The sequence below is a fragment of the Prunus avium genome, chromosome 6, assembly GCF_965620075.1.
Source record: "Prunus avium chromosome 6, drPruAviu1.hap1.1, whole genome shotgun sequence".
Lineage (NCBI taxonomy): Eukaryota > Viridiplantae > Streptophyta > Magnoliopsida > Rosales > Rosaceae > Prunus > Prunus avium.
In genome coordinates, this window is record NC_142289.1 from 33955592 (window position 1) to 33982105 (window position 26514).

The window sequence follows — 26514 nt, forward strand, 5'->3', positions numbered from 1 at the left end:
CACATTTGCGGGGCTCCAGGCCCAAATAGACCAATAGAAGTAGCAGCAGCAACAAGAGTATTTCCCAGACAGCACATAAAAGTTTCTATCCAAGGAGAACGTCTCTAATGGAATGCAGTTCAGAAACAGCATCACTGATATTCCTTAGACGGTCTGTTGGAGATTCAGCAGAACATGCAATTCCAATTCTAAATATTGAATTCAAGCACACCTCAATTTCTTCAACTCCTGCACCACATTGATTGGGAGTTTTGTTGGTGTTTCCTTCAAAAAGTGGTGGATTTGCAATCTCCATAACTTGCTCAGGCAAAGCCCTTTTGACATAAGTGTGAAGGTTTAAGTCTCCATTGAACACGTTACCAAGCAAAATGTTAACTTCCAAAGCTGAGTGCCAATTTAAAGAGCTACGGAGGGAGACTCAAAGTCGACGGCAAAACTAACACACGCGCAATTTTTATGAACCTAAGCAAACATGGAAAACGAAGCTGAGGCCACCCAGTCTGAATTTCCTAACGGACTAGTCTTCCCAGAAAAGCCCCATTTGGTGACGGGGTATAATTAACGATTCTAATCAAATATTTGGTGGCTTACGACAACTTGGATTGGATTATATGTAATAGTGTTATGTAAATGTTGTTGGATTATGTATCCCACTAAAAAGTTGAAATTATGTTTAATGGGTTTATGTCTAGTCCTACTTACCCATGTAATACCATAATCCAATTAAGTACAGCGCCAAACACATCATTGAATTAATTTTATTCTTTCTAACCCAATATTCTCATCAACCAGGTCTAATTTAGTGGAAAATGATCTTGACTTACAAACCAGTATTCTCAAATTCGAAGCTCAATAATACATTGGCAGCGTGTATGTGAGACAAACCCCTCCCGCTTCCTAATTATGACAAAAATAAAAACCCCTAATATTCCCAATTGTACCTCATAATCCAATCTTAAACACTAAACATAACATTAAAACTCAATTTCATAGTAAATATATATATATACTTTACAAAAAATCATGAATCCAACTATTATTGCACTCGACATTAACAACTGAAAGATAAAGAATCTGTTTTTTTCAGTATCAAGTTTTACAGTATTTTCATTAACAATAACACTTGTAAGGGGACTACGTTAATTAAGTTTTCATCTACAATCTTCTTAGAGTAGATCTACATTCTTGGGCCACGGCCCATGGGCTTGTTCTAATTTGAAGTCCAGTAATGTTTTTTTTTTGTCTTTTTAAATTGCCAGAGGTGGAAAAAAGAGAAAGGAAGAAAGTAGCACAAAAAAACACTGGCTGTTTTCACTCCAAGTTGCCATCAATAAGTACATCCCTGTCTGTATTTACAAACCCTATTTTTCAGCTAGTAAAAATATGAGTACAGAAGCAATAAAAGAATGAAAAGAAAGTTGATGGTAGATGATGGAGGAATGATGGAGAGGACCTATTTATAATACTCCTACAAATCCTACCCTATCTAAGGTATAATTACAATTATTATAAAAGTAGGATTCCTTCTAAAATATGGTCTTCTTTATTTCTCCTTGCTTGACTTGATAAGACTTGAACCATCTTGAACTAGGAAATTTGACAACATTCCTTGCAACAAAAGGAATGACTTGGCTTCTTTTTAATTAAACTCCAATCTTCATCTTCTTGCCCTTTTTAGCACAGTTTCTCCTATTTCACAATTCCTTCACAAATCTCACAAAACCAATTAAAACAACCAATTTAATCTAAGGAATTTAACAAATAAATAAGTAAATGAGGCATAAAATATATATAAAATATAGGCTTATCATAACTCTGTGGCATTGGTCAGGTCTGAGAGAAAACTCAAGTCACCATCTGTACCGCTTCCAAGATGATTCTTTGCAATGACGAATATCTGTAGGTTATGAAGCTTTCGAACATCCGGCGCCTGCTCCCTTAGTTTGTTTTTATGAACTTGAAATACCTGTAGACTTGTGGCATTTGATAGTGAGGGAGGAAGGGATCCAAAAAAGTGGTTGTCACCAATGTTAAAGTATTGGAGATTAGGAAGAGTTTTTCCCAAGTCTGATGGAAGACTCCCTTGAATTTGGTTAAGTGCTACGCCAAAAGAATAAAGAGTAGAGAGGTTATAGATGGAGGGAGGAATGGTATCAGATAAGTTGTTTGAGCCCAATTCCAAAAATGGTCATTTTTTCAATTGGCCTAGAAAAGTAGGGATGCTTCCCACCAATTTATTATGAGATACAGCAAGTAGCTCGAGAGACGAAAGGTTTCCCAAGGAAGGAGGGATCTCTCCAGTTAAATTATTACCTTCTAAAACAAGTATTCGAAGATTTGGAAAGGAACCAATTTCGGATGGAATTTTACCCACCAGCTTGTTGAAAGCCAAATGCATTGAGGTGAGGCTTAAGCAATATGATATGTTGTGTTGAAAAGTAATGCACACTTGAATCTAGAATAATCTAGAAAAATTGAGAGAAAAAGACAGGTCAAATTTGAGCTATACACTAGAAACATCCTATTAATTATATAATGTATTGTAACTAGACAATTCTAGATTTATATTATAACTAGTGGCTGGAAAACACTTTGGAAAGTCGGTTACTATGCAATAACCGACTTGACTAGATATTTGCCAACCTTGAGAGTCGGTTTAGCTACTCTCTATATATAGCTAGCAGCCCAATTCTGTTTTTAAGTAAGAAAAGCTACAGCTGACAATTCTAGCCATCATCCAACTCTAGTGTTAAAGCCTTTGTACCTTTTCTATTTCAATAAAATAAAACTATTTTGTTACTCTTTTAAAAAGTTTTCCTTTCCAAATTAAGCTATTGTCTTAAACACTACCAATCATTCTCTAAACCTCCTTTCTTAAACTAACATGTTGTATGGAATAGGGCCACTAAATGAGTTACTGTGTAAAGACAGTACCTTCAATCTATGCAAACGCCCAATTTGTGGAGGGATTTCATTGCTGAAGCTATGGTTTTGTAACTGTAGCTCCCTTAGGAAACTTAGATTTCCTATGTGCGGGGATAGGGACCCGGCCAGCTCTTGCGAGTGGAGGTCCAGCTTTGCAACTCGTTGGCTTTGTCGTCGACTGCAGGTGACGCCATGCCACAGGCAAAAATGAGTAGATTCATTCCAGGAGCTCGTTACATTATGAGGATCTTGCTTTATTTGAGCTTTGATGGCTAGCAGGGCCAGCCTATCAATCTCATTCCCTCCCAGCTCCAAATGCTTGGAGCAAACCAACAATACTCCATTGAAAAGTGAGTATATGAAAATTAGTTTCATTACCAAAACCCCCATTTTGAATTTGTTTATCAACTACATACAGAGCAAGGTTATATATGGGTTTTGGGTTGTGAAATTGGTAATTCCCATTTGAGGGGATGCCAAATTTATAACTAGTTTATGACATTGAGTCAGAGCTTAACCAAGTCCAAGACATTACGATCAGCCACGGCTGACTAGCTTTTCTGATGACGACGACAACTTGACTTGCTTCCATTTACATTTACCAAAAACAACACTTTTGCTTCCACTGACTTGCAAAGAATTAGCCATATGTGATGCAGCCATTGGATGGAAGCTGGTGAGGGGCTTCACTCTTAACTAGGATTTACAAGAGAAGAAACAACACAATCACGACAAAGCGTGCCTCCCTGAGTCAACCCACAAGGTAGGAATTAGGATTTACAAGAGGACAACACAAGGTAATTCAAGGATAGCCAAACTAACAAGGATGGACCCAACAACAGCCTTGGTCCTTATTTTTTTGGGAGTTTCACTAAAACACCAAAAATGGGGGCTGAAATTATAAAAAAACCCAACACCCAAAACACTTTATAAACACACCCAAAACCCATCATTACACACACTCAAAATCCATTTATAAACACACCCAAAAAATATACAATTATTGATTTTGGGGTTAATTTTGGGTGTGTTTCTATGTTTAAATAGTATGTGGGTTTTTTTATAAATACATGTCTAGAATTGGGTTTATTTATAATAATCTATATTTTTTTAGTCAAACTGCCTTGGCCGTTATAACCATTCACAATTCCATTGGCAACATGGTCATGACAAAACGAACTTGATTCAAGTCCAAACATGGTCATGACAAGAGATTGAAACGACATGTAGTAGCTAGCTTGATAACTTTGATCACATTTCTAGGGCTGCAAGCGCAAACACACCAATAAAACGACATGATGCTGCAACAAGAGTATTTCTCAGGCAGCACATAAAAGTTTCCCTATCCAAAAAGAACGTCTCTAATGAAACGCAGTTCAGATGCAGCATCACTGATATTCTTCAGACGGTCCGTTGGAGATTCAGCAGAACATTCAATTCCAATTCTAAATATTGAATTTAAGCACACCTCAATCTTTTGAACCCTTCTCTCGTTAATGCCTCCTTCAAAAAGTGTTGAATCTGCAATCTCCATAACTCCCTCAGGGAAAGCCATTTTAATGAAAGTATGAAGGTTTAGGTCCCCATTAAACATGTCGTCGGTGGGTCGCTTTCCTGCGAACATCTCTAACAGAAGAATACCAAAGCTGTAGACATCTCCATTTGTTGACACCTCACTTCCCATACCGTACTCTACCATTGAAACATCATAAGATATTATCAGCACAATTGTTAGTAAAATAGCTAAACTTTGTAAGATTTAAAAAGAAAAAAAGGAAACAATTTACCTGGAGCAGCATAACCAACTGTTCCTTTTATTCCAATGGACCTTGTTTGATTTTCTGAAGCATTAGTACCAGTTTTTTGGGAGAGAAATCTTGCGAGTCCAAAGTCAGAAACATGTCCAGTCATCTCGTTATCCAAAAGAACATTGCTTGGCTTGAGATCACAATGAACTATTGGTGTTTCGCAATGATTATGAAGATAATCCAATGTACAAGCAACATCAATGGCAATGTCTAGTCTTTGCTCTAGATTGAGTGCCTCCCTTACCTCTTCAATTTCAGTAGGAGGATGCAGCCACTCCTCTAAGCTTCCTCTGTCCATGAACTCGTAAACCAGAGCCTTGAAATCATGACCATGAAAATCAACACTTGAACATGCAGTTATAATCTTGACAAGATTTCGATGCTTGATGTTTCTTAAAGCCTCACATTCGGATATGAAACTCTTCGATGCTCCATGCCGCAACAAGTTGAACACCTTCACAGCAACAAGCTGGGCTTTACCATCATCATAAAGAACTCCTCTGTACACAGACCCAAAACTGCCTGCACCAATCCGATTAGCGGAAGAGAACTCATCAGTAGCTTTTAGGAGAGTAGCATATGACACTCGCACAACAGAGTTCGGCAATGTGCTCAATGGAATTTCTTTCCTTTTCTTTCTCGACGAACAAAGAAAGAAATAGTAACACTCCATAGCAATTCCTAGAAGAGCAAGTCCAGAGAGTACTAAACGGATTATCAAGCTACGAGATGATCCTCCCTTTGGGGACTCGCACTTGGGCAGTTGGAGATTAGCAATTTCGCCGCAGAGCATGGCGTTGCCAATAATTAAAATCACACTTGCATTTTTAAAAGCACCTCCAGTTGGTACTGCTCCCCAAAATTCATTGAAAGATAGGTCTAGTTTCTTCAATAAGACAAAACGCTCTAGAAATTTTGGAATTTCACCCGACAAATTGTTGCGAGAAAGGTCTAATTCTTCTATGGCTTTCAACCCAATCATAGATGAGGGAATAGGGCCACTAAATGAGTTCTTGTGTAGAGATAGTACCTGCAATCTACCCAAATTCCCAATTTCTGGAGGGATTTTAATGCTGAAGCTGTTGTTTTGTAGTTCTAGTTCCCTTAGGAAACTTAGATTTCCTATGTTTGGAGATAGGGACCCTACCAGGTTTTGAGATTGCAGGTCCAGCTTTGTGACCCTCTGCCTCTGGTGATGGTATCGACCACAGGAGACACCGTGCCACGTGCAAAAGTGAATGGATTCATTCCAGGAGCTCAATACATTATGAGGATCTGGCTTTATTTGAGCTTTGATGGCTAGCAGTGCAAGCCTATCCGTCTCGTTGCCTCCCATTCTCAAATGCATGGAGCAAACGAATAATGCACCATTCACAAGTGAGTATATTAATAAAATCCGTTTCATAACCAAAACCCCCATTTTGAGTTTGAGTTTGAGTTTGATTATGAAGGCATGGCAAGCTGGTTTATAATTAAGATTGAGTAATGCGCTTAACCAAGTCCCAGTCATTACGGTCAGCCACGGTTGACTTGCTTTCCAAAGACACAAAACTTTGACTTGCTTCCATTAGTCACTTGCAAAGAATTAGCCATGCATCACGCAGAAGCTGTCATTGGATTGGAAGCTGATGGAAAATGCCAAATTAGTCCTTGTTGACTTACTTTTCCAAATTGAGACGACTTCATTTCCTTGGAATACTGTTCTCGCATCCACTGTTTGTCGTACTTGTATTGGTTGTTAAAATGACAATTACAAAATTGACCCCAGGAAGCTGAATGGAAACAGCCCCAGCAACAACACATTTCCACCAACGTGTGGTGGAAGAAATACGTTGATAAAGGCCAGTGGTTAATTTCTTCTGGCACTAATCATACGAAACTTGTATTGTATACCCTTATCTTGCAGGCCAGTGGTTTGCTTTCTTGAATTCAATTCAGTGGATTGTTATTAAACGAAAACATATAAGACTTGTACACCATGGACTTTATGAAACATGTGGATATGACATAAGGTACATATTTGATTTTTGTAGTGAAAATTTTGGACTGGGTCGGCTGTGTATTTTTTAAATTTTTAATAAAACATTTAACCCGATTGCTAAATTTCTAAATCCATAACCAATCTTTTCCTAAGCACAACTTCAAATCACCTCTATTTTCTAGGCCCAATCACCTCCTTCTGTATGAAATTGGGCAATTTGTGAATTTTTAAGCCCTAAAAATAAAATTTTTGTTGAGTTTTGTAAAACAAATTTCAAAACAAAAAAAAAACTCATAAAAAAAATTTATAAGCCCTGAAAAAAACTTTAAGCCCAACTCCAAAATCGAAAACCGAACTGACTTATGGACAAACTAGATCACACTGGATTGTATAAATATTTAATGCCTAGTACTGTCTTTTCCAAAGACAATTTGACTAGATTCCCAAAGGGCAACGACTGTTGTTGCCGGCGTTAAGTTGCAATTTGCAACAATAAAACTACACACTAATTGATCTAAGAAGTAACAATTAGTTTTATAAAATAGGCAATGGGATGAAGTGTACATTCAGATTTATTTAAGATAAGAGATTTAGACAATATTGTAGTTGTTTGATCACATTTCTAAGGGAGTCAGGCCCAAACACACAAATAAAATGACGTAGTAGTAGTACAAGAAGTTCCACCCAAAAAAAAAAAAAAAGTAGTAGAACTCTCATCTACTGTAGCAGCAACAAGAGTATTTCTCAGGCAGCGCATAAAAACCCTCTGCCCCTCCCGGATCTTGGACCCAGAGGTTAGGTGGTGGGGAAGGGGTGGGGGCTGCTGGGTTTTGGTGTTAGGGGAGGTGGGAAGGGGAGAGGCAGTTGATGAGGATGGAGATCTTGCCCTTGGTTCTATACAATGACAACGAGGTCGGTGGCGATGGCTTTGAAGGCGGTGTGCACGGAGGGAGGGTGGGTTGGTGGGGTGTGGGAAGAGGCAGTCAGTCGGGGGTGGGGTGGGGTTGGGAAGAGAAAGAGACAAGGAGAAATTTTTTTCTTTTGATTTTTGCCAGATTTTTATTTATTTATTTTTAATTTTGCTTTTTAAAATTTGAATTAATTTAAACAGTAAAATAATTTTTTATTAGTTTTTTGTTCACGTGGAAGTCCACATCATCAAAAAAAGGGGTCCTACTTTTGACACGTCAGCATTTAACAGATTCATTAACAGTTTGGCTAACAGAGGGGACAATTTGTAGGTTTTCCGTGACGTTGTGTATGTACTCGTAAATATCCCCAAAATCGGGTATGAACTTGTAAGTGATCCTATAGATGGGGGGTTTTACTGTAGTCCCTAGTACTGTCTTTTCCAAAGATAATTTTGACTAGATTCCCAAACGACTGTTGTTGCCGGCGTTAAGTTGCAATTTGCAATAAAACTAATAGAAGACATAACATCGTGGACTCCACTCAACAAACAGAATCATGCATAAAGAGATCACACTGACATATTCCTTTATTCCCTGTGCTCCACTGAAAGGCCCCTTGAAGAAGTTGCCTTGCAAGTACAAGAATTCTAAACTTTCACATGAACCAAGGCTACTAGGAAGTTCTCCGGATAACATGTTATTAGAAACGTCCAGTACACTTAGACTCTTCAACTTTCCAACCTCCATCGGAAGAGAACCCGTAAAGTGGTTCCTAGACAAGTTCAAAAGCTGTGATAAGGAAGGAAGGCCAATAACTTGTTGAGGTATTGCGCCACTAAGTTTATTATTGGCCAAATTTAAAAATATCAGCTGCTGGCAATTCCCCAGGCTTGAAGGGATGACGCCCTCAAGATTATTTCCTCCTAAGTCGAGTCTGTATAACTTGGTTAAATTTCCTAAAGAGGACGGAATGCTTCCTGATAATGGATTAAAAGAAATCTCTAATTCCAGAAGGCTTGAAAGCTTCTGAATTTCAGTGGGAATGTTACCCGTCAAGCTATTTTCCCCCATTGCCAACGACTCCAAGTTGAATAAGTTTCCTATGTCTGTTGGGATGCTTCCATGTATTTGGTTTCTGTAAAACCAAAACCTTTCAAGCTTGGTTGAAAGATTGGATATTGATGTGGGCAACGATCCTCCAAAATAGTTGTCATTTATAAGCAAGTTTTTTAACTCTGTGGCATTGGTCAAGTCCGAGACGAACATCAAATCACCATCTGTACCGCTTCCAAGATGATTCTGTTCAATGGTGAATCTGTATAGATTATGAAGCTTTCGGAAATCCGGCATCTGACCTGTGAGGTTGTTATATTGAATTTCAAGTATCCGTAGACTTGTGGTATTTGATAGTGAGAGAGGCAAGGATCCAAAAAATTGGTTTCCAGCGATGCTAAAGATTTGGAGATTAGGAAGAGTTTTTCCCAAGTCTGATGGAAGCCTCCCTTGAATTTGATTAAATTTTACGAAAAAAGAACGAAGAGCAGAGAGGTTATAGATGGAGGGAGGAATGGTACCAGATAAGTTGTTTAAGCCCACTGACAAAAATGTCAAGTTTTTCAATTGGCCTAGAGAAGTAGGGATGCTTCCCACCAAGTTATTTTCAAATGCAGCAAGTGCCTCGAGAGACGAAAGGTTTCCCAAGGAAGGAGGGATCTGTTGAGAGTTAAACCAAGTCCACCGAATTCAAAGCCACATTTAATATTTTATTCACTTTGTAAAAGCATGCCCATGCTTTATGTAGGATATGTTTTGTTTATTGGCTCAAGGAGTGGTGCTACTGTGGCTAAGTTTGTATTAGGCATGCTGTGGGCAGTGCGCTCTCTTGTCTCTAGGATATTTTTATTGTGTATGCTGAAAGGTCTGTCTCTCTCTCAAAAGAGGCGTGGCCTCTACTTGTATTTGTAGTTGTTGCTGTTTGATCATTATTGAACAAGGCTTATCAGCTTTTCCTTTTGTCTTCTTCCTTCTATTCTCTTCCGAGTCTGTGTGAGTTCATTGAGGGTGTGTTTACAGACTTGGTTTTCTTTGGTTTTCATCTGCGTGCCATCTTTGGTGTTTGGTCTGTTTGTTGTCTGTGAGTTTGCTAGTGTGAGTTTTTAGTTTATTCTACAGGATCTTTCTTGTTAAATTATTAGCTTGTAGAACAAATTGTCGAAGCTTCGACAAAGAGCCAAATTCAGATGGAATTTTACCGACCAACCCGTTGAAACCGAAATTCATGAAGATGAGGTTGGAGCAATATGATATGTTGTATGGAATAGGGCCACTAAATGAGTTGTTGTGTAGAGAAAGTACCTGCAATCTACGCAAATGCCCAATTTCTGGAGGGATTTTGTTGCTGAAGCTGTTGTTTTGTAGTTCTAGCTCCCTTTGGAAACTTAGGTTTCCTATGTGTGGTGATAGGGACCCTGCCAGCTTTTGAGATTGGAGGTCTAGACTCGTGACCCTTTGTTGGTGTCATCGACTGCAGGTGACACCGTGCCAGAAGCAGAAGTGAATGGATTCATTCCAGGAGCTCGTTACATTATGAGGATCTTGCGTTATTTGAGCTTTGATGGCTAGCAGTGCAATGCGGATCCAGAATTTTTTTAGCGGAGGTGCAATATTGACTAAGTATGAAAAATGGTTTTTCGGAATAATCATTTTCTCAAGATAATTTTTGGCGGGTTCCATACACATCAAATAAGAAAACTTGATTTTATGAGATTTTAGTATGAAGTATATATTGACTTAATTAGCCATCATTTTTAGCCTAAATCGTATTTTGCACTAAAACCGAATTTTCATATTTTGATTTGGTGGGAATTTGATTTTCTAGTATTTTTATTTGAATCCAAATAGGGGTACTTCCTTATTTACATTGTAAATTTAAGTAAATGAAGTAATATAAAAATAAATAAAAGTAAAAGGACAAAGACATTTACTTAAATGTTGAAGATGGAAATAAGGTAATCTGTACATCAGTTGAGTAAAAGGTCCGTCTCAGAGTGCAAGCCTATCCGTCTCGTTGCCTCCCATTCTCAAATGCATGGAGCAAACGAACAATGCTCCATTCACGAGTGAGTATATTAATAAAATCAGTTTCATAACCAAAACCCCCATTTTGAGTTTGATTATGAAGGCATGGCAAACTGATTTATAAATAAGATCTTCCACTAGTCACTTCATTTCCTTCAAATACTGTCAATTGTAATCAATGGCAATTGCCAAATATAAAATAGGCAATAATTGGAACTTGCACAACTCGTAAAGAGAACAAAAGTATGAGAGAGAAAAGCAAAACTTAAAAAGAAGAGCCTAAACAAAACAAAATAAGTTATATCCATCTCCCCCCAGCCACCCGTCCCTTCCCATTGGATAATTCCACTTCTTCTTTTTGTCATTTCTTTTTTTATTGGCTTTAAAACAAATTTTTTTTTTCTACATGCTTTAAAACTAATATTTGTCTGCATCATATTATTTTTTTCTTTTTATACCATGCTTTAAAAAATTTTAATCAAATATAGAGGACTTAGTGGGATATAGGACAGCTGGTAGTTTTCAGCTTACATATTTGTCAAGGCAATAAGCCTATATATGGGAGTTTTAATCAACATAGCTTAGTCGGTTAGTTTATAATATTACAGCACTTTGATTATTTTATACTAAAGCATATGATATTTTGGATTCATCGACTTTGCTAAGTCGGTTTGCTCATTCTCCATTATTCTAGATTTTTCTATATTATTTAAGACACGAGTGTGCATTAATTTTAACATTTTCTTTGTTTGAAGAGAAAACGGTAAAAGGCCCAAGAAACAAAGTTGAACTATGGCAGGCCTACAGACTACAATAATATGCAGGCCTACAAAATTGATGCAGTAGTTTGATAAATTTGATCACATTTGCGGGGCTCCAGGCCCAAATACACCAATAGAAGTAGCAGCAACAACAAGAGTATTTCCCTGGCGGCACATAAAAGTTTCTATCCAAGGAGAACATCTCTAATGGAATGCAATTCAAAAACAGCATCACTGATACTCCTTAGACGGTCTGTTGGAGATTTAGCAGAACATGCAATTCCAATTCTAAATATTGAATTCAAGCACACCTCAATTTCTTCAACTCCTGCACCACATTGTTTGGGAGTTTTGTTGGTGTTTCCTTCAAAAAGTGGTGGATTTGCAATCTCCATAACTTGCTCAGGCAAAGCCCTTTTGACATAAGTGTGAAGGTTTAAGTCTCCATTGAACACGTTACCAAGCAAAATGTTAACTTCGAAGCTGAGTGCCAATTTAAAGAGCTACGGAGGGAGACTCAGAGTCGACGGCAAAACTAACACGCGCGCAATTTTATGAACCTAAGCAAACATGGAAAACGAAGCTGAGGCCACCCAGTTTGAATTTCCTAACGGACTGGTCTTCCTAGAAAAGCCCCATTTGGTGACGAGTATAATTCACGATTCTAATCAAATATTTGGTGGCTTACGACAACTTGGATTGGATTATATGTAATAGTGTTATGTAAATTTTGTTGGATTATGTATCCCACTAAAAAGTTGAAATTATGCTTAATGGGTTTATGTCTAGTCCTACTTACCCATGTAATACCATAATCCAATTATGTATAGCGCCAAACACATCATTGAATTAATTTTATCCTTTCTAACCCAATATTCTCATCAACCAGATTTAATTTAGTGGAAAAGGATCTTGACTTACAAACCAGTATTCTCAAATACGAAGCCCAATAATACATTGGCAGCGTGTATGTGAGACAAACCCCTCCCGCTTCCTAATTATGGAAAAAATAAAAACCCTTAATATTCCCAATTGTACCTCATAATCCAATCGTAAACACTAAACATAACATTAAAACTCAATTTCATAGTAATATATATATATATATATATATATATATATATACTTTACAAAAAAATCATGAATCCAACTATTATTGCACTCGACATTAACAACTGAAAGATAAAGAATCTGTTTTTTTCAGTATCAAGTTTTACAGTATTTTCATTAATCCAATGGCTTTCCTCCCTGAGCGTAGTGTTGTTTATCTCCATTGGATGGCCCCTCGCGTAGTGTTGTTTATCTCCATTGGATGGCCCCTCTTCCTGGTGTTTGTAAAATCAACACTGATGGTAGCAGAATCAATTCCTCTGGTCTTATTGGGGCTGGGGGTCTGTTAAGAGACTCTTGTGGGAGTTGGATCAAGGGTTTCTCTGTGAATCTAGGCTATGGTTCCATCATTGAGGCTGAGTTATGGGGGTTTTTTTGGGGGCTTAATATGGCTTGGGATGCTGGGTTTCGCATGGTGGAGATTGAGTGTGATGCTTCTTCTGCTGTGGCTTTGTTAAAAAGTCCTACTGTGTCAACACACCCTCTCTTTAGTATTATCAGTTGTTGCAAAATGAAGATTCATGAGGATTGGTGCTGCTCTGTGAAGCATATTTTCCGTGAACAAAACTATGCTGCGGATGCCTTGGCTGCGAAGAGTTATGATTTTGGTCTGGGCCTCCATGTGTTTGAGGAGGCTCCAGCCTTTCTTAGTCCCATTTTAGGTGATGATGTTCGAGGTCTTGCTAGACCTCGTCTAGTTTCAGTTTAGTTTCTTTTGGTTTGGGGCTTTAGCCCCCCTCTGTACCAAAAAAAAAAAAAAAGAAGATAAAGAATCTGTTTTTTTTAGTATAAAGTTTTACAGTATTTTCATTAACAATAACACTTGTAAGGGGACTACGTTAATTAAGTTTTCATCTACAATCTTCTTGGAGTAGATCTACATACTTGGGCCATGGCCCATGGGCTTGTTCTAACTTGAAGTCCAGTAATGTTTTTTTTTCTTTTAGTCTTTTTAAATTGCCAGAGGTGGAAAAAGAGAAAGGGAGAAAGTAGCACAAAATAGCACTGGCTGTTTTCACTCCAAGTTGCCATCAATAAGTACATCCCTATCTGTATTTACAAACCCTCTTTTTCAGCAAGTAAAAATAAGAGTACAGAAGCAATAAAAGAATGAAAAGAATAATGATAACGATAACCATTACTTGGTGAATACACAAGACTACTCTTACCCAACCAAAAAAAAGAAAAGAAATATTCTCTACAGATATAAGAATGACTCATATCAATCAACATTCTATCATCTCTTGCTGTGTACATGTATGTCAACTGCAAAGCTCAGCACATAGCTGTTGAGCCCGGGTAGGGTTGCCATCCAGCAATGAATAAGTGCCATTTCTCCCGTTGCTTACGCACGTCAAGTTCAGCTGATTTCCTAACTGGCTGGACTGCAAGGTTTGTTGCACACATGCATATACAGAACAATATATCAGTACAAAACCAATTTACAGTACTAACAAGTTAGTATATAATTAATTTTCCTGCTCTCTATATATAATCTCTCCCTCACTCTGATATGTCCTGATTTTCAATTATTTAGGTGATCTCCAATTCAGTACCCTCAAAAACTCCATTCAGAAAACATTTTCAACACTCATAATGGATCATGGAGTATAACAAAAAGTCACATTGAGGAATGCAGTTTGGCTACATGGAGCCCACATATCTCATCATAATTTTAGTGAAGCAGACACGAGAGCTGAGAACTCTTGAGTATTTCTTGAGTTCATTTCTTAAACTAAGTTTCCTGATGACATTAGCTTAAAATGGCATATTGAGACTAAAGTATTGAGTGCAACCATATAAAACTCCACAAGGGAAAGAAGAGAAGATATAAGGATATATTTACTAGCACTAAAACAGCTGTCTGGTCTACTATTTCTCTTCTATTTACCACTACGTTGGCACATCATATAAGGAACCAATTACTTCTATCTGTCAAATACTAAGGTGGAAGTTAATATGCACAGAAAAAGTGCAGCATCAATTACCAAACAATACATTTGTTGTGACTTGCAGCTCCATTTTGAGGTAGGGACACAGCTCAAATAATGACACCAGGAACAGTAATCATTCAGATTGACCCCTCGAAGGAGAGTAACCATGCCAATTGTAAACCTGTAAAAAAAAAAAACATAAGACTTGTGTGACAAAATGCCCGCATATACTGACGAAAATGAATTTCCATTTCCAATAACAAAACAACAAAGAAGACGAACCCACTATTATATAGTACTATCATCAACGTGACCAATCAGTATTACACATACAGAAAACAAGCAGATATTGAGATTATCAACAGTGACAGTGATGAACACAGATTACAGGACACAACATATCTCTATGAAATCAAGTACCCTGATTTGATTGTAAACATCCAATCATCAAATGTGCCTTTCAAATTCTCATGTAGGGAATCAATTAGGTATATGAAGTCAAATAATTGAATTTCAGGGATCAAGGAGGAGCTTACCCAACAATCAATAGTATCAGAGCGAGAACCCACAATACATATTGATAAGTCTTGTGTTTAGATTTAACTGGAGTTGAAACATGTCCAGGAGGAGCATTCCTTTGGGTAAGCCATTTAAATTGGGGGCGGATCAAAAATACAAATCCAAGAAGAAATCCAGAAAGAAATCCTCCAATATGAGCAAAGTTGTCCACGTGTGGGAGGATTCCCACTGCTAAATTTACAATGACGATGACAATGAGAGTAAGCAATGCTGCTAACTGCGCATAAAAATCTGAACTGTAAGATCAAAGTGTAGTGCATATACTATGAAGGGAATCATTGAGCATACTGAAACATTATTTACCTTATTTTCGTACATTGTCCAATTTGCTATGATCTCTGATAGCATGCTTCCAAGTAGACCAAAAAGTGCACCAGAAGCACCAACAGAAATACCATATTGAATAAAAAGAGATGAAAGCAAACTCCCGCCAAAACCAGACAGGACATAAAGCAAACCAATTCGAACTGTAGAAGAACAAATCAGAAAAGCATTAGATTTTCAAACCAAAAAGTAAAAACTGTTGTTCATTAAAATAATTGTGCATGAGTAGATTATTTTCCATCTTCTTCTATTCAATTACCCAGCTCCAACTTTCTTTTCTTTCAAATTTTCCAAATAGGCGGCATCTTGAAATATTTTAAAATATTGAGGCACTGTGTCTACCCTATAGGATAGTCAAAACATTCCATATTCCCACATAAGCGATGGAAAAATCGAAACAACCTCTCAGTTTTTATATCAAGCAGTTTTATTCTGTAAAATGGAATACTATGTCTAAACTACAGTTTGAATAGCCTAAAAAACCAATATCATAAGAATGTTTCTCCGGAACCCATCTTAGGTGTATCAACTCTCTTTGCTCACCTCACCGCTGAATAAAACTTCCTCTTATTTCCATGCAAACCTATCAACATAATGATGTAAGTTATAATGCAACCAGCACCGCATGACCACTACTCTAGGATAACAATTCAATGAATTCATGCACAGGAATCATCTGCAGATTAATCTCAAGGTAGCTGCTTCTAGAGTTCTGAAAAAACAAATTCATTTAGTAACTAATATTTCTCTTGTAATATCTGTCATGTGCTTTCGATTTTACTACAAACACTTGTGAATGTGGCTAAACATCCATGACAACACACATGAAGCTGCAAAGCCAGATGCATACCAAATCCAAATTCTTGCTCAAGCCGAATACCAATGAATACAAGACTCAGCATATTGGCCAGTAGATGGAAAACTCCAGCATGTAACCACATACATGAGATCATCCGCCATGCCTGGTGTTTATGAACCATTCTCTGCACGTCTAGAGCACCCATCTTTTCTAATCTGAAGGATGAAAAAAACATGGGAAAGAAGTTAGATGTGCACATTTTTCTTGTGGATACAACTAAGACCTGTTGACCCACAGAAGATAGCTCTCCCTTCAAGTGCTACTTTTAGCAGTTAATAGATTTAGGATGGTGCGTATTAGAATTAGCGCATTAAACAGCTTAAGAAGAATCACTCCCAATCCTCGAAGAATGCATACCCCTCTTACAAGAGAGATGAAGGCAAAATACATCCATTTTATCATAATCATTTGTCATTGGCCTCACAGAGCAAGGAAAGTCAAATAAAAACTTTGAAACTAAATTGTTAAAAAAATACAATAATGTAAAAAGTTTGTAACATATTACAAAGAAACTCAACAATCAAATCAAGGGGTAGTTCACTACAAGCTGACAAAGAAGACTCTCTACTTGCAGCTTTTCTAATACCCTTTTTTCTTTGTTCCAGCATACACCAAGGTTTCATACAGTTCAAAAATGTATCTATACATCCAAAATTTCAAATCTCATAGCAAATGTTTCACCAAAACATTTGTAATAACAACATAAACTCCAAACTTTCATAGTTTCAAGGTAAATTTATCCCATTCTGATTTCATATAAAAACCAATTCCACTTCCTCTTCCTCATAAATTCACCAAATACCCATCAACAACTAAAATTTCGAAGTTCCCACATGCAAACACCCAATTATGCATTCACATAACTCTTTAAAATAAATGCCAAAACACACATTGCATACCGAACTGCAAATACCAACATATTTTAAAAGAGATACTGAAAAAAGTGAGAAGCTTTACGTGGCTGAAGATGGCCCAAGAAGTGGGTTTTCTTTGAGGGGCTGAAAAGAGAGGCGGCCCAAGAAGCGAGCAATGCAAGAGGCCGAGTTCTTGGGGCAATCGTTCACGAACATGGTGACCACAAAAACGACAATGTTGGCCACCACAAACGACGGGACCAGCCATGAGACCCACCTCTTGAACGGGTTGTAGTTGCTGCTGTACGACCGCCTTCGCGTCGTCCTCGGAGCTTGGCCCGCTGGGTGCACCACGTTGTCGTTCCGCCGTGGACGGACCACCTTTATCTCCAAGTTGCTCGCTGCAGCAGATTGGTCCCTCTCCATAAAAATCTCACCTTTTTTCTTTTTTTCCTCTTTAATCATAGATATTGATGCAAACCCAGAAATCCCATTTGGGTTTTTGATTCGATTATGATCTCGAAGAGATCAAAATGTAGGACAAACTTGGAAGGAAATGGGTTTTGAATATTTTCTTCTTCTTTTCTTTCCTTTTCTCTTTTGGGTTGTGCTTGTATGTTTCTTGGTTTGGAAGGGAATGTGAATGCTTTATGGTTGAGTTGGTTTGCTCTCACAAGTCACAACAAACGTTTTAGCTTTGGTTTTAAGATTTTGGAAATGACACAGACTGTTTCTCTGTTTTGTTGCCGCTTTCAATTATCACAGACGTGACATTTGCACCAGGTGTTTGCTTCTTCCTTTTACCTTTTCTCTTTTCTGTTTTTGTTTTTTTGCCCAAACTTTTACCTTTTTTCTTTGTTCTTTGATTTTCTTTGTTTGTTTACACCGCCAGTTTTGTAATTTTGTGTATTTGTCGTGTGCTACAAAGTATGATTGCCATCTTACTATTTAATTCAGAGCTGTATCAATTTATTTAACAATTTGTATTTAAAATCAAATAAACTTTTTGTAAACGAGCTCACGAGCTTTACAAACCACCCCAAATAATTAATGACATTGAATAATGGAAAAGGTTACCCTAATGTGCAAAACCTTCCCATCACGCCAACTTAGCAAATTCCCCAAGGCTTGAGCTAGCCTAATAGCCTATCATTTTGTTGTTTGTTTTTGCCTGGAGATTAAGACATGCATATATCCTTGACATTTCAAATTAAATATATCTGCAGGTTTAAGAACAAAACAGAACTGCCAGCCAATATTAAACATGGTGGTTGGATGAATTTGGATTAATCTTCATGGCATATACTGGTTCCAGTCAATTTCTTGACATTATCAATTTTATGGTAAGTTGAATAAATTTAGATAACATCATCAAGTTTTAGACGGAATATTAGTCTAATTTTCATTGTGTTGATGCTCAAAATGGTTGGGCCAAGATTGAGTCCAACTTAGTGATGAGGTGTGATGGATGATGGGTGAAGGTTTGGACCTTCTGCGTGTATGTGAGGATTTGGCCAATTTATAAATACACAAAAGACAAGATATATGTGGTTCACCCTTAATGAATGGGCTACGTCCACAGAGAATATGTTCTCATTATGATATTGTTTACATTTGTACAAGGGGATTAGACCCAAAGATAAATGGAAGAAGGCCTAGGGCCTAAGGTACAAAGTTAGGAGTCTGGAGCCCAGAGGTCAAGTCCCCGGGTCTGGAGACCCAGGACTCGAAGGCCAGACTAACAGGAGAGTCCTGAAGAGGGAGCCCAGCTCAGTTTCGTATCCCCCCTTAAGTGGAGAGTGGTATGCTTTTATAGGTGAGAGGGAGCCTTCACTTCTTGTTGTTTTCCGATGTGGGACTCCTCTTGCTTTGCTTAGAGTTCCTTCTAGTCTTCTAGTTGCTTGGTCAGTTACGGTGTCAACAGTAGTCCCCCAAGTTCGCGAGTAAGAAGAACTTCTTGCTTGGGGATTTGTAATCTTAAGTGCACTGGCCGAGCAACACCGTAGTTTGTCTTCCAAGTCGTATAGTGCACTATCCCCAGTCCCCCAAGTCCCCGGGTAAGAAGAACTTTGGAGGGAGAGAAGTTGCAACAAAAAACCAAAGTGGTTTGGAGGGAGAGAAGGTTTTTTTTTTTTTTTTTGAGCTAGGTCAGCAAAAAAATTGGCAAGTCCCCATTTTACCTTCTGCATGCTTCCTGCCGTTCGGCTTTTTTTTTTTTTTTTTTTTTTTTTTGTGGCTAGGTCAGCCAAGTAGCTAGCCAATTGGGCACTTTCACTTCCCAAATTCCTTCTGCACAATGCCTACCGTTCGGCAGGTGCAAATTTTTTTTTTTTTTTTTTTTTTTTTTTTGTGGCTAGGTCAGCCAAGTGGCTAGCCAATTGGGCACTTTCACTTCCCAAATTCCTTCTGCACAATGCCTACCGTTCGGCAGGTGCAAAATTTTTTTTTTTTTTTTTTTTTTTTTTTGTGGCTAGGTCAGCCAAGTAGCTAGCCAAGTGGGCATTTTCACTTCCCAAATTCCTTCTGCATGTTGCCTACCGTTCGGCAGGTGCAAATAATTTTTTTTTTTTTTTTTTTTTTTGGTGGCTAGGTCAGCCAAGTGCTCCCTCACTTCCCAAATCCCTTCTGCATGTTGCCTACCGTTCGGCAGGTGCAAATTTATTTATTTATTTATTTATTTATTATTTTTTTTTTTTATGGCTGGGTCAGCCATTTGCTTCGGTAAGGGAGCAAAGCTTGAGGGTTTAGCTTCCTTGCCGAACGGTAGGGAGCGTGGAGAGAAAAATAGAGTCCCACACGGGCTTGGCTTTTGAGGCTTCGGCATGGAATTGGAGCCAACATCAAGAGCTGGCCTTTTAATGTTTCGACAAGAGAGCTGGGCATTTTAGGAAGGGCCAGGTCATGTGGGTTTAGCCTGGGCATTTAGCAAGGGCTGGGCCGCAAGGGCTTCGGCAAGGAGTCTAGTTATAGTTTGGGCTGGCATGAGTGTCTAGGGGCTGGGAGATCTAGAAGCTGGGAGTTTTGGAATTTGGAAGGAGGCTAGGCTTCGCAAGGAGCCAAGCTGCAGATTTGGCTAGGCCTGAGTGTTGGGCTAGGCGAGGGACCAAGGTGCCGATCGGTAAGGGCCATCTATGGCTTTTATTGAGCCTGTTTTGCTCAAGATAGGGCTAGGCAAGGGCTAGGCCTAAGTACTCAGCTTGGCCTTAGGAGTTTGTTTTGGAGCTGAGCCTTCGGAAGGGGGCTAGGTCCCTTGGATACTGACATAATTTTGGAGTTTGGATGGCGAAGGCGATACAAAGCTTTGCATGTTGCAAGGTAATGTTCCTAGGCTCGGGGTGCCGAATGTGGGCTTAGGCATGGGGGGTGCTGAAGGCATGTTGCAAGAGATGGGTTTAGGCACGGGGGTGCCGAAGGCAAAGGGGATGCTAAAGGCACAAGGGTGCCGAAGGCAGAGTGGTTTGCCAAACGCACAAGCTCGCATGTCACAAGGCATTGTGCCTAGGCACGGGGGTGCCGAAGGTGAGCTTAGGCATGGGGGCGCCGAGGGTGAGCTTAGGCACAGGGGTGCCAAAGGTGGGCTTAGGCAAAGGGGTGCCGAAGGTGAGCTTAGGCAAAGGGATGCCAAAGCTTGGATGTTGCAAAGCATGGAGGTGCCAAAGGTGGGCCTAGGCACGGGAGTGCCGAAGGCGAAACAAGCTTGCATGTGGCAAGGGGAAGAGCTAGGCACGAGGATGCCGAAGGCACAAGACTTGCATGTCGCAATATAAAATGCCGAAGGGCACGGGGTGCCGAAGGTGCCAAGCTTGCATGTCGCAAGAGGAAGTGGCTAGGCACGAGGGTGCCGAAGGCATGAGACTTGCTTGTCGCAATATAAAATGCCGAAGGGCACGGGGTGCCGAAGGTGCCAAGCTTGCATGTCGCAAGAGGAAGTGGCTAGGCACGAGGGTGCCGAAGGCATGAGACTTGCTTGTCGCAATATAAAATGCCGAAGGGCACGGGGTGCCGAAGGTGCCAAGCTTGCATGTCGCAAGAGGAAGTGGCTGATGCCGAAGGTGTAAGACTTGCATGTCGCAATAATGCCGGAGGGCATGGGGTGCCGAAGGTGCCAAGCTTGCATGTCGCAAGAGGAAGTGGCTAGGCACGGGGGTGCCAAATGCATAAGACTTGCTTGTCGCAATATAAAATGCCGAAGGGCACGGGGTGCCGAAGGTGGGCTTAGGTAAGAAGATGCTGAAGGCGAAACAAGCTTGCATGTGGCAAGGCATGGAGGTGCCAAAGGTAGGCTTAGGCACGGGGGCGCCGAAGGTGAGCTCAGGCACGGGGGTACCGAAGGTGAGCTTGGGCACTAGGGTGCCGAAGGTGGGCTTAGGCACGGGGTGCCGGAGGTGAGCTTAGGCACGGGGTGCCGAAGGGGAGCTTAGGCACTGGGGTACCAAATGTGAGCTTAGGCACGGGGGTGCCAAAGGTGGGCTTAGGCACGGGGGTGCCGAAGGTGGGCTTAGGCAAAGGGGTGCCGAAGCTTGCATGTTGCAAAGCATGGAGGTGCCAAAGGTGGGCCTAGGCACGGGGGTGCCGAAGGCGAAACAAGCTTGCATGTGGCAAGGGGAAGGGCTAGGCACGAGGATGCCGAAGGCACAAGACTTGCATGTCGCAATATAAAATGTCGGAGGGCATGGGGTGCCGAAGGTGCCAAGCTTGCACGTCGCAAGAGGAAGTGGCTAGGCACGGGGGTGCCGAAGGCATAAGACTTGCTTGTCGCAATATAAAATGCCGGAGGGCATGGGGTGCCGAAGGTGCCAAGCTTGCACGTCGCAAGAGGAAGTGGCTAGGCACGGGGGTGCCGAAGGCATAAGACTTGCTTGTCGCAATATAAAATGCCGGAGGGCATGGGGTGCCGAAGGTGCCAAGCTTGCACGTCGCAAGAGAAAGTGGCTAGGCACGGGGGTGCCGAAGGCATAAGACTTGCTTGTCGCAATATAAAATGTCGGAGGGCATGGGGTGCCGAAGGTGCCAAGCTTGCATGTCGCAAGAAAAGGTGTGCCGAATGGAGCCAAAGGGGGTCTGGGCTTAGTTTCGACAGGGGAGCCAAGGTTGGGCCTAGGCTAGTTAAGTGTCGTGCCTTGTGGCATGAGCCTTCTGGGTGGGTCTTGGCTTGACCTTTGCCAGGTTTGTGGAGCTGGGCTTCTAGAGTCAACAGGCTGGAGCTGGGCCCTAAAACTTCGGCATGTTGATGTGATGTCTGAGTTTGACTCCTGATTACTTCGGCACAGATAATGTTGAATGGTTAAGGATGATGATTGGAGGGGTGCCGAAGGGCACTGAAGGAAGGGAGAATGACAGAAGCCTTTTGTGTCGATTCCCACAGACGGCGCCAAACTGTTGATGCTCAAAATGGTTGGGCCAAGATTGAGTCCAACTTAGTGATGAGGTGTGATGGATGATGGGTGAAGGTTTGGACCTTCTGCGTGTATGTGAGGATTTGGCCAATTTATAAATACACAAAAGACAAGATATATGTGGTTCACCCTTAATGAATGGGCTACGTCCACAGAGAATATGTTCTCATTATGATATTGTTTACATTTGTACAAGGGGATTAGACCCAAAGATAAATGGAAGAAGGCCTAGGGCCTAAGGTACAAAGTTAGGAGTCTGGAGCCCAGAGGTCAAGTCCCCGGGTCTGGAGACCCAGGACTCGAAGGCCAGACTAACAGGAGAGTCCTGAAGAGGGAGCTCAACTCAGTTTCGTATCCCCCCTTAAGTGGAGAGTGGTATGCTTTTATAGGTGAGAGGGAGCCTTCACTTCTTGTTGTTTTCCGATGTGGGACTCCTCTTGCTTTGCTTAGAGTTCCTTCTAGTCTTCTAGTTGCTTGGTCAGTTACGGTGTCAACACATTGTAAAACAAAATGCATAGAAATCAAATGGCAATTCTTTTGTTCAAGACCTAAATACGAAGATATATATAGACGGGATATATGTATATATACATAATTGATGATACATTAATGGTCCTACGAAAGAGAAAAACTTCCATACGGAGATAGCATTGTTTTGATATCACCTCAATTATTGGGTTTGAAAAGTGCAAGAGAATACCTCACTTCCCAAAACACCTCTCTTTCAACTTCCAATTCGAATTCCATATCAAGTACGTGAAGAAGTTGGGATAGAAAATTTCGATATCGGCCAATTCTGATCCGAAAGAAAGTAAAAATACAAAGTATTGATTGATCAAATATAAAAATAAATAAATAAAATGTATGCATTGTAGATTCTAGATTGATGTTACTACCAACCCAAGGTTCGGATCCAACGGACAGTAATTTAAGCTCTTTGTGATTCTCCAAACAGATACATACATAGCACAGCAAGGTAATATTTAGAATGTTACAAAGTTGCCTTTGAATTGCTTAACGACTTCCTCCATTTGATCTCGTTCTTTCTCTCTCTCTCTCTCTCTTTCGATCCATTTTCCAAAGAAATCCTGAGACTAATTGCTTCTCCAGCAACCCATGCATACCTTTTCCAATCCCATGCATTTTAATTTCGTGCCTCTGATTCCATAATAAACATGTTCATCTTCTTCAATCAAGCAAGATTAAATGTTCTGATTTTTCTCTTGGGTTTTCTTCAAAGCAACATGGGTTGGTTCCGTTTATTTGCTCTGTCACATGTTGCATTGAGCTTTTCTAATTCTCATTGATCCAAGACTAACACAAGGGAGACAATTACGACGATTAATCGAAGAAAGTTGCGAATGAGGGCCTTTCGTGACAATATGGGAAGGCCTTTCATGAAGATTGCAGCATGCCGCAACCAATCCTGGTTTGTATGTGCCTCATTTTTATTGTGGTTTTTATTGCTTTGCGTGTATCACTCACAATTCATGGTGGGGAAGAACCTGATTGCCCTGTTAGGCAATCACAACCCTGACATTGCTGACAATGTCGCCAAAGATTCTGGTTCTGTTGATTCTGTTTCTTTGCCTAAAGAAATTACTGAAAGTAGTAGCACCAAATTGAGAGATGAAGGCCATCATATTAATGTTGTTTTCAATGACCGAAGTGGGGATTTTAATTTGAGAACCAAAGATGTTTTCGGTATTCAAGAACATGGCATTGAAAATTTCGGGCAACATTCAGTTTCTAAGAAGGAATTAGAGCCTCATGACCATAATGATCAGGCACGTGATCTTATTGAGAATGAAGCTCAATCTGATAAGAATTTGGTTGAGTCTGTTGATCCAGAGGAACATATAGATGAAAGGGTTGAATCTAATTCTGATTCATGCTTAGGTAAGTACATTTATGTCCATGACATCCCTAGCAAATTTTACAAGGACTTGCTGCAGAAATGTGGTTCACTTAGCAATTGGACTAATATGTGTGATTTTGCATCAAACTCTGGTCTTGGCCCCCATCTACCGAATTTTGAGAGAGTCTACTCAAATACTGGTTGGTTTTCTACAAACCAGTTCTTGTTAGAGGTCATATTCCACAACAGAATGAAGCAATACAACTGTTTGACAAAAGACTCATCCCAAGCTTCAGCAATCTTTGTACCTTACTATGCTGGCCTAGACGTGGCGCGGTACCTCTGGGGTTCCAACATGTTTATGAGAGATTCTGGTTCACTTGAAATTGTCAAGTGGCTGAGAGAAAAACCAGAGTGGAACAAAATGTGGGGTAGAGATCATTTTATGGTGGCAGGAAGAATTACTTGGGATTTTAGGAGATGGACCGACACTGATTCGGAGTGGGGTAACAAGCTCATGCTCTTGCCTGAATCAAAAAACATGACCATGTTGACAATTGAATCAAGCCCTTGGAATAGTAATGACTTTGCCATACCATATCCAACATATTTTCACCCTTCAAAGGACAATGAGGTGTTTCAATGGCAGAACAGAATGAGGAGGCAGAGAAGGCGCATATTGTTCTCATTTGCAGGTGGCCCCAGGCCTAATCTTCAAAGCTCAATCCGAAACGAAATCATTGACCAGTGTAGGGATGCAAGGAGGAAATGCAAGTTGCTAGAATGCACTTCTGGTCCAGACAAGTGCCACAAGCCGGTGTTTGTGATGAAAATGTTTCAAGGTTCTGTGTTCTGCTTACAGCCTCCTGGTGATTCTTTAACTAGGAGATCAATTTTCGATTCGATTCTGGCTGGCTGTATTCCGGTGTTCTTTCATCCCGGTTCAGCCTACGTCCAATATCTGTGGCATTTACCAAGAGACTACACCAAATACTCTGTGTTTATACCGGCATTTGACATAAAGAATGGGAGGGTCAGCATTGAGAGGATCCTGCAAAGAATTCCAAGACAAAAAGTTGTGGAAATGAGAGAAGAGGTTATAAAACTGATACCGAAAGTGATATATGCAGACCCAAGTTCTAGATTGGAGACTCTTGAGGATGCATTTGATATTGTAGTTAAGGGGGTTCTTGAAAGAGTGGACACAATCAGGAGGGACATGAGAGAGGGGAAGAACACAAGTTTTGATTATGCAGAAAAAGTGAGCTGGAAATACAATCTGTTTGGGACAGTGGAGGAACATGAATGGGATCCTTTCTTAGAAAGGGGTCAAATGTAAATGCCTTAGACAGCAGAAAAAAGATGCAGGATTAATTTGTAGTTGTACACAAAGAAAAAGTAAAAAGGTAAACTAGTTTGTTCTATGCAAACAGACTTTTTCTTTTCCTTTCTTTTGTAGGGCCATTTTTTCTCTCTCACAAAATTATTGGTGTGGGGCTTCAACTTTGAAATTCTCATTATTGTTTACCCTCCATTGATGGAATCATTTTGCAAAGTCCTTATAAGAGAAGGATCCTAATTATCCTTGATCGCATGATTACCTGTGACCATACATCATATTCAGATCCATGATTTGATCTAATGGATTTTCATGGAATAGATAATGAGAGAATCTGTTGTGTCATCAAGAGTATTACCTCTTGTATCTATAACACTCATCACGTGAGTGTCGTGGACATAAAAGTATATTCTCGGTTTTAGGTAAGATTCACAAGATGAGTGTTGTAGACACAAAAAAATATTACCCCCTAGTACGTAAGATTCTTTATATAGATCATGCAAGGGGTAGGGTGGTGTAACAACACGCATTGTTAATATATTGTTTCTGAAATGACATTCTCAAGAAAGCGTTTGTAGTCCAACGGTTAGGATAATTTCCTTCCAAGCAATAGACCCGGGTTCGACTCCCGGCAGACGCAAACAATTTTCAATTTTAAAATTTTAATTTGTTATTTTCTTGTGTGAAGAACGACGTCGCATGACTCCTGATATTCTGAGGAAGAGAGAGGTAATCATTTTATTCTCTCTCTTCCTCATTCTGACGCAAACAATTTTACACTTTAAAATTTTAATTTG

The 26514-nt window shown here is 39.9% G+C and overlaps 3 protein-coding genes, 1 non-coding gene and 1 pseudogene across 7 annotated transcripts; 2 read left to right on the forward strand and 3 right to left on the reverse strand.

The window, feature by feature from the left end:
• Positions 1–1807: 1807 nt before the first annotated feature.
• Positions 1808–3890, reverse strand: LOC148294082 (uncharacterized; annotated as a pseudogene).
• A 146-nt stretch (positions 3891–4036) lies between these two features.
• LOC110746212 (putative receptor-like protein kinase At3g47110) lies at positions 4037–9297 on the reverse strand. Of its 4 annotated transcripts, none has more exons than XM_088255389.1 (3): positions 8248–9297; positions 4713–5740; positions 4037–4617 (listed from the first exon to the last, which is right to left on the reverse strand). In XM_088255389.1, exons 1-3 carry the CDS (start codon positions 8973–8975, stop codon positions 4268–4270), a joined length of 2106 nt encoding a protein of 701 aa, XP_088111515.1. In that variant the 5' UTR covers positions 8976–9297; the 3' UTR covers positions 4037–4267. The 4 variants fall into 4 exon arrangements, with proteins under 4 accessions (XP_088111515.1, XP_088111516.1, XP_088111513.1 ...); XM_088255390.1 differs by having other exon boundaries at positions 4713–5734; positions 8242–9297; XM_088255387.1 differs by having other exon boundaries at positions 4713–5734; positions 8239–9297.
• Positions 9298–13564: 4267 nt separating this feature from the next.
• On the reverse strand, positions 13565–17838 carry RBL1 (RHOMBOID-like 1). The gene is made up of 6 exons (XM_088255646.1): positions 17228–17838; positions 16262–16425; positions 15391–15554; positions 15045–15304; positions 14563–14689; positions 13565–13959 (listed from the first exon to the last, which is right to left on the reverse strand). The coding sequence occupies exons 1-6, from the start codon at positions 17587–17589 to the stop codon at positions 13837–13839; spliced, it is 1200 nt and encodes a 399-aa protein (XP_088111772.1). The 5' UTR covers positions 17590–17838; the 3' UTR covers positions 13565–13836.
• Positions 17839–23542: 5704 nt separating this feature from the next.
• Positions 23543–25898, forward strand: LOC110770015 (xyloglucan galactosyltransferase KATAMARI1 homolog). Its single transcript, XM_021974089.2, has one exon. It carries the CDS (start codon positions 23882–23884, stop codon positions 25715–25717), a length of 1836 nt encoding a protein of 611 aa, XP_021829781.2. The 5' UTR covers positions 23543–23881; the 3' UTR covers positions 25718–25898.
• Positions 25899–26285: 387 nt separating this feature from the next.
• Positions 26286–26357, forward strand: TRNAG-UCC (transfer RNA glycine (anticodon UCC)). The gene has a single exon. It is a non-coding gene; the product is annotated as a tRNA-Gly (tRNA).
• Positions 26358–26514: the final 157 nt, after the last annotated feature.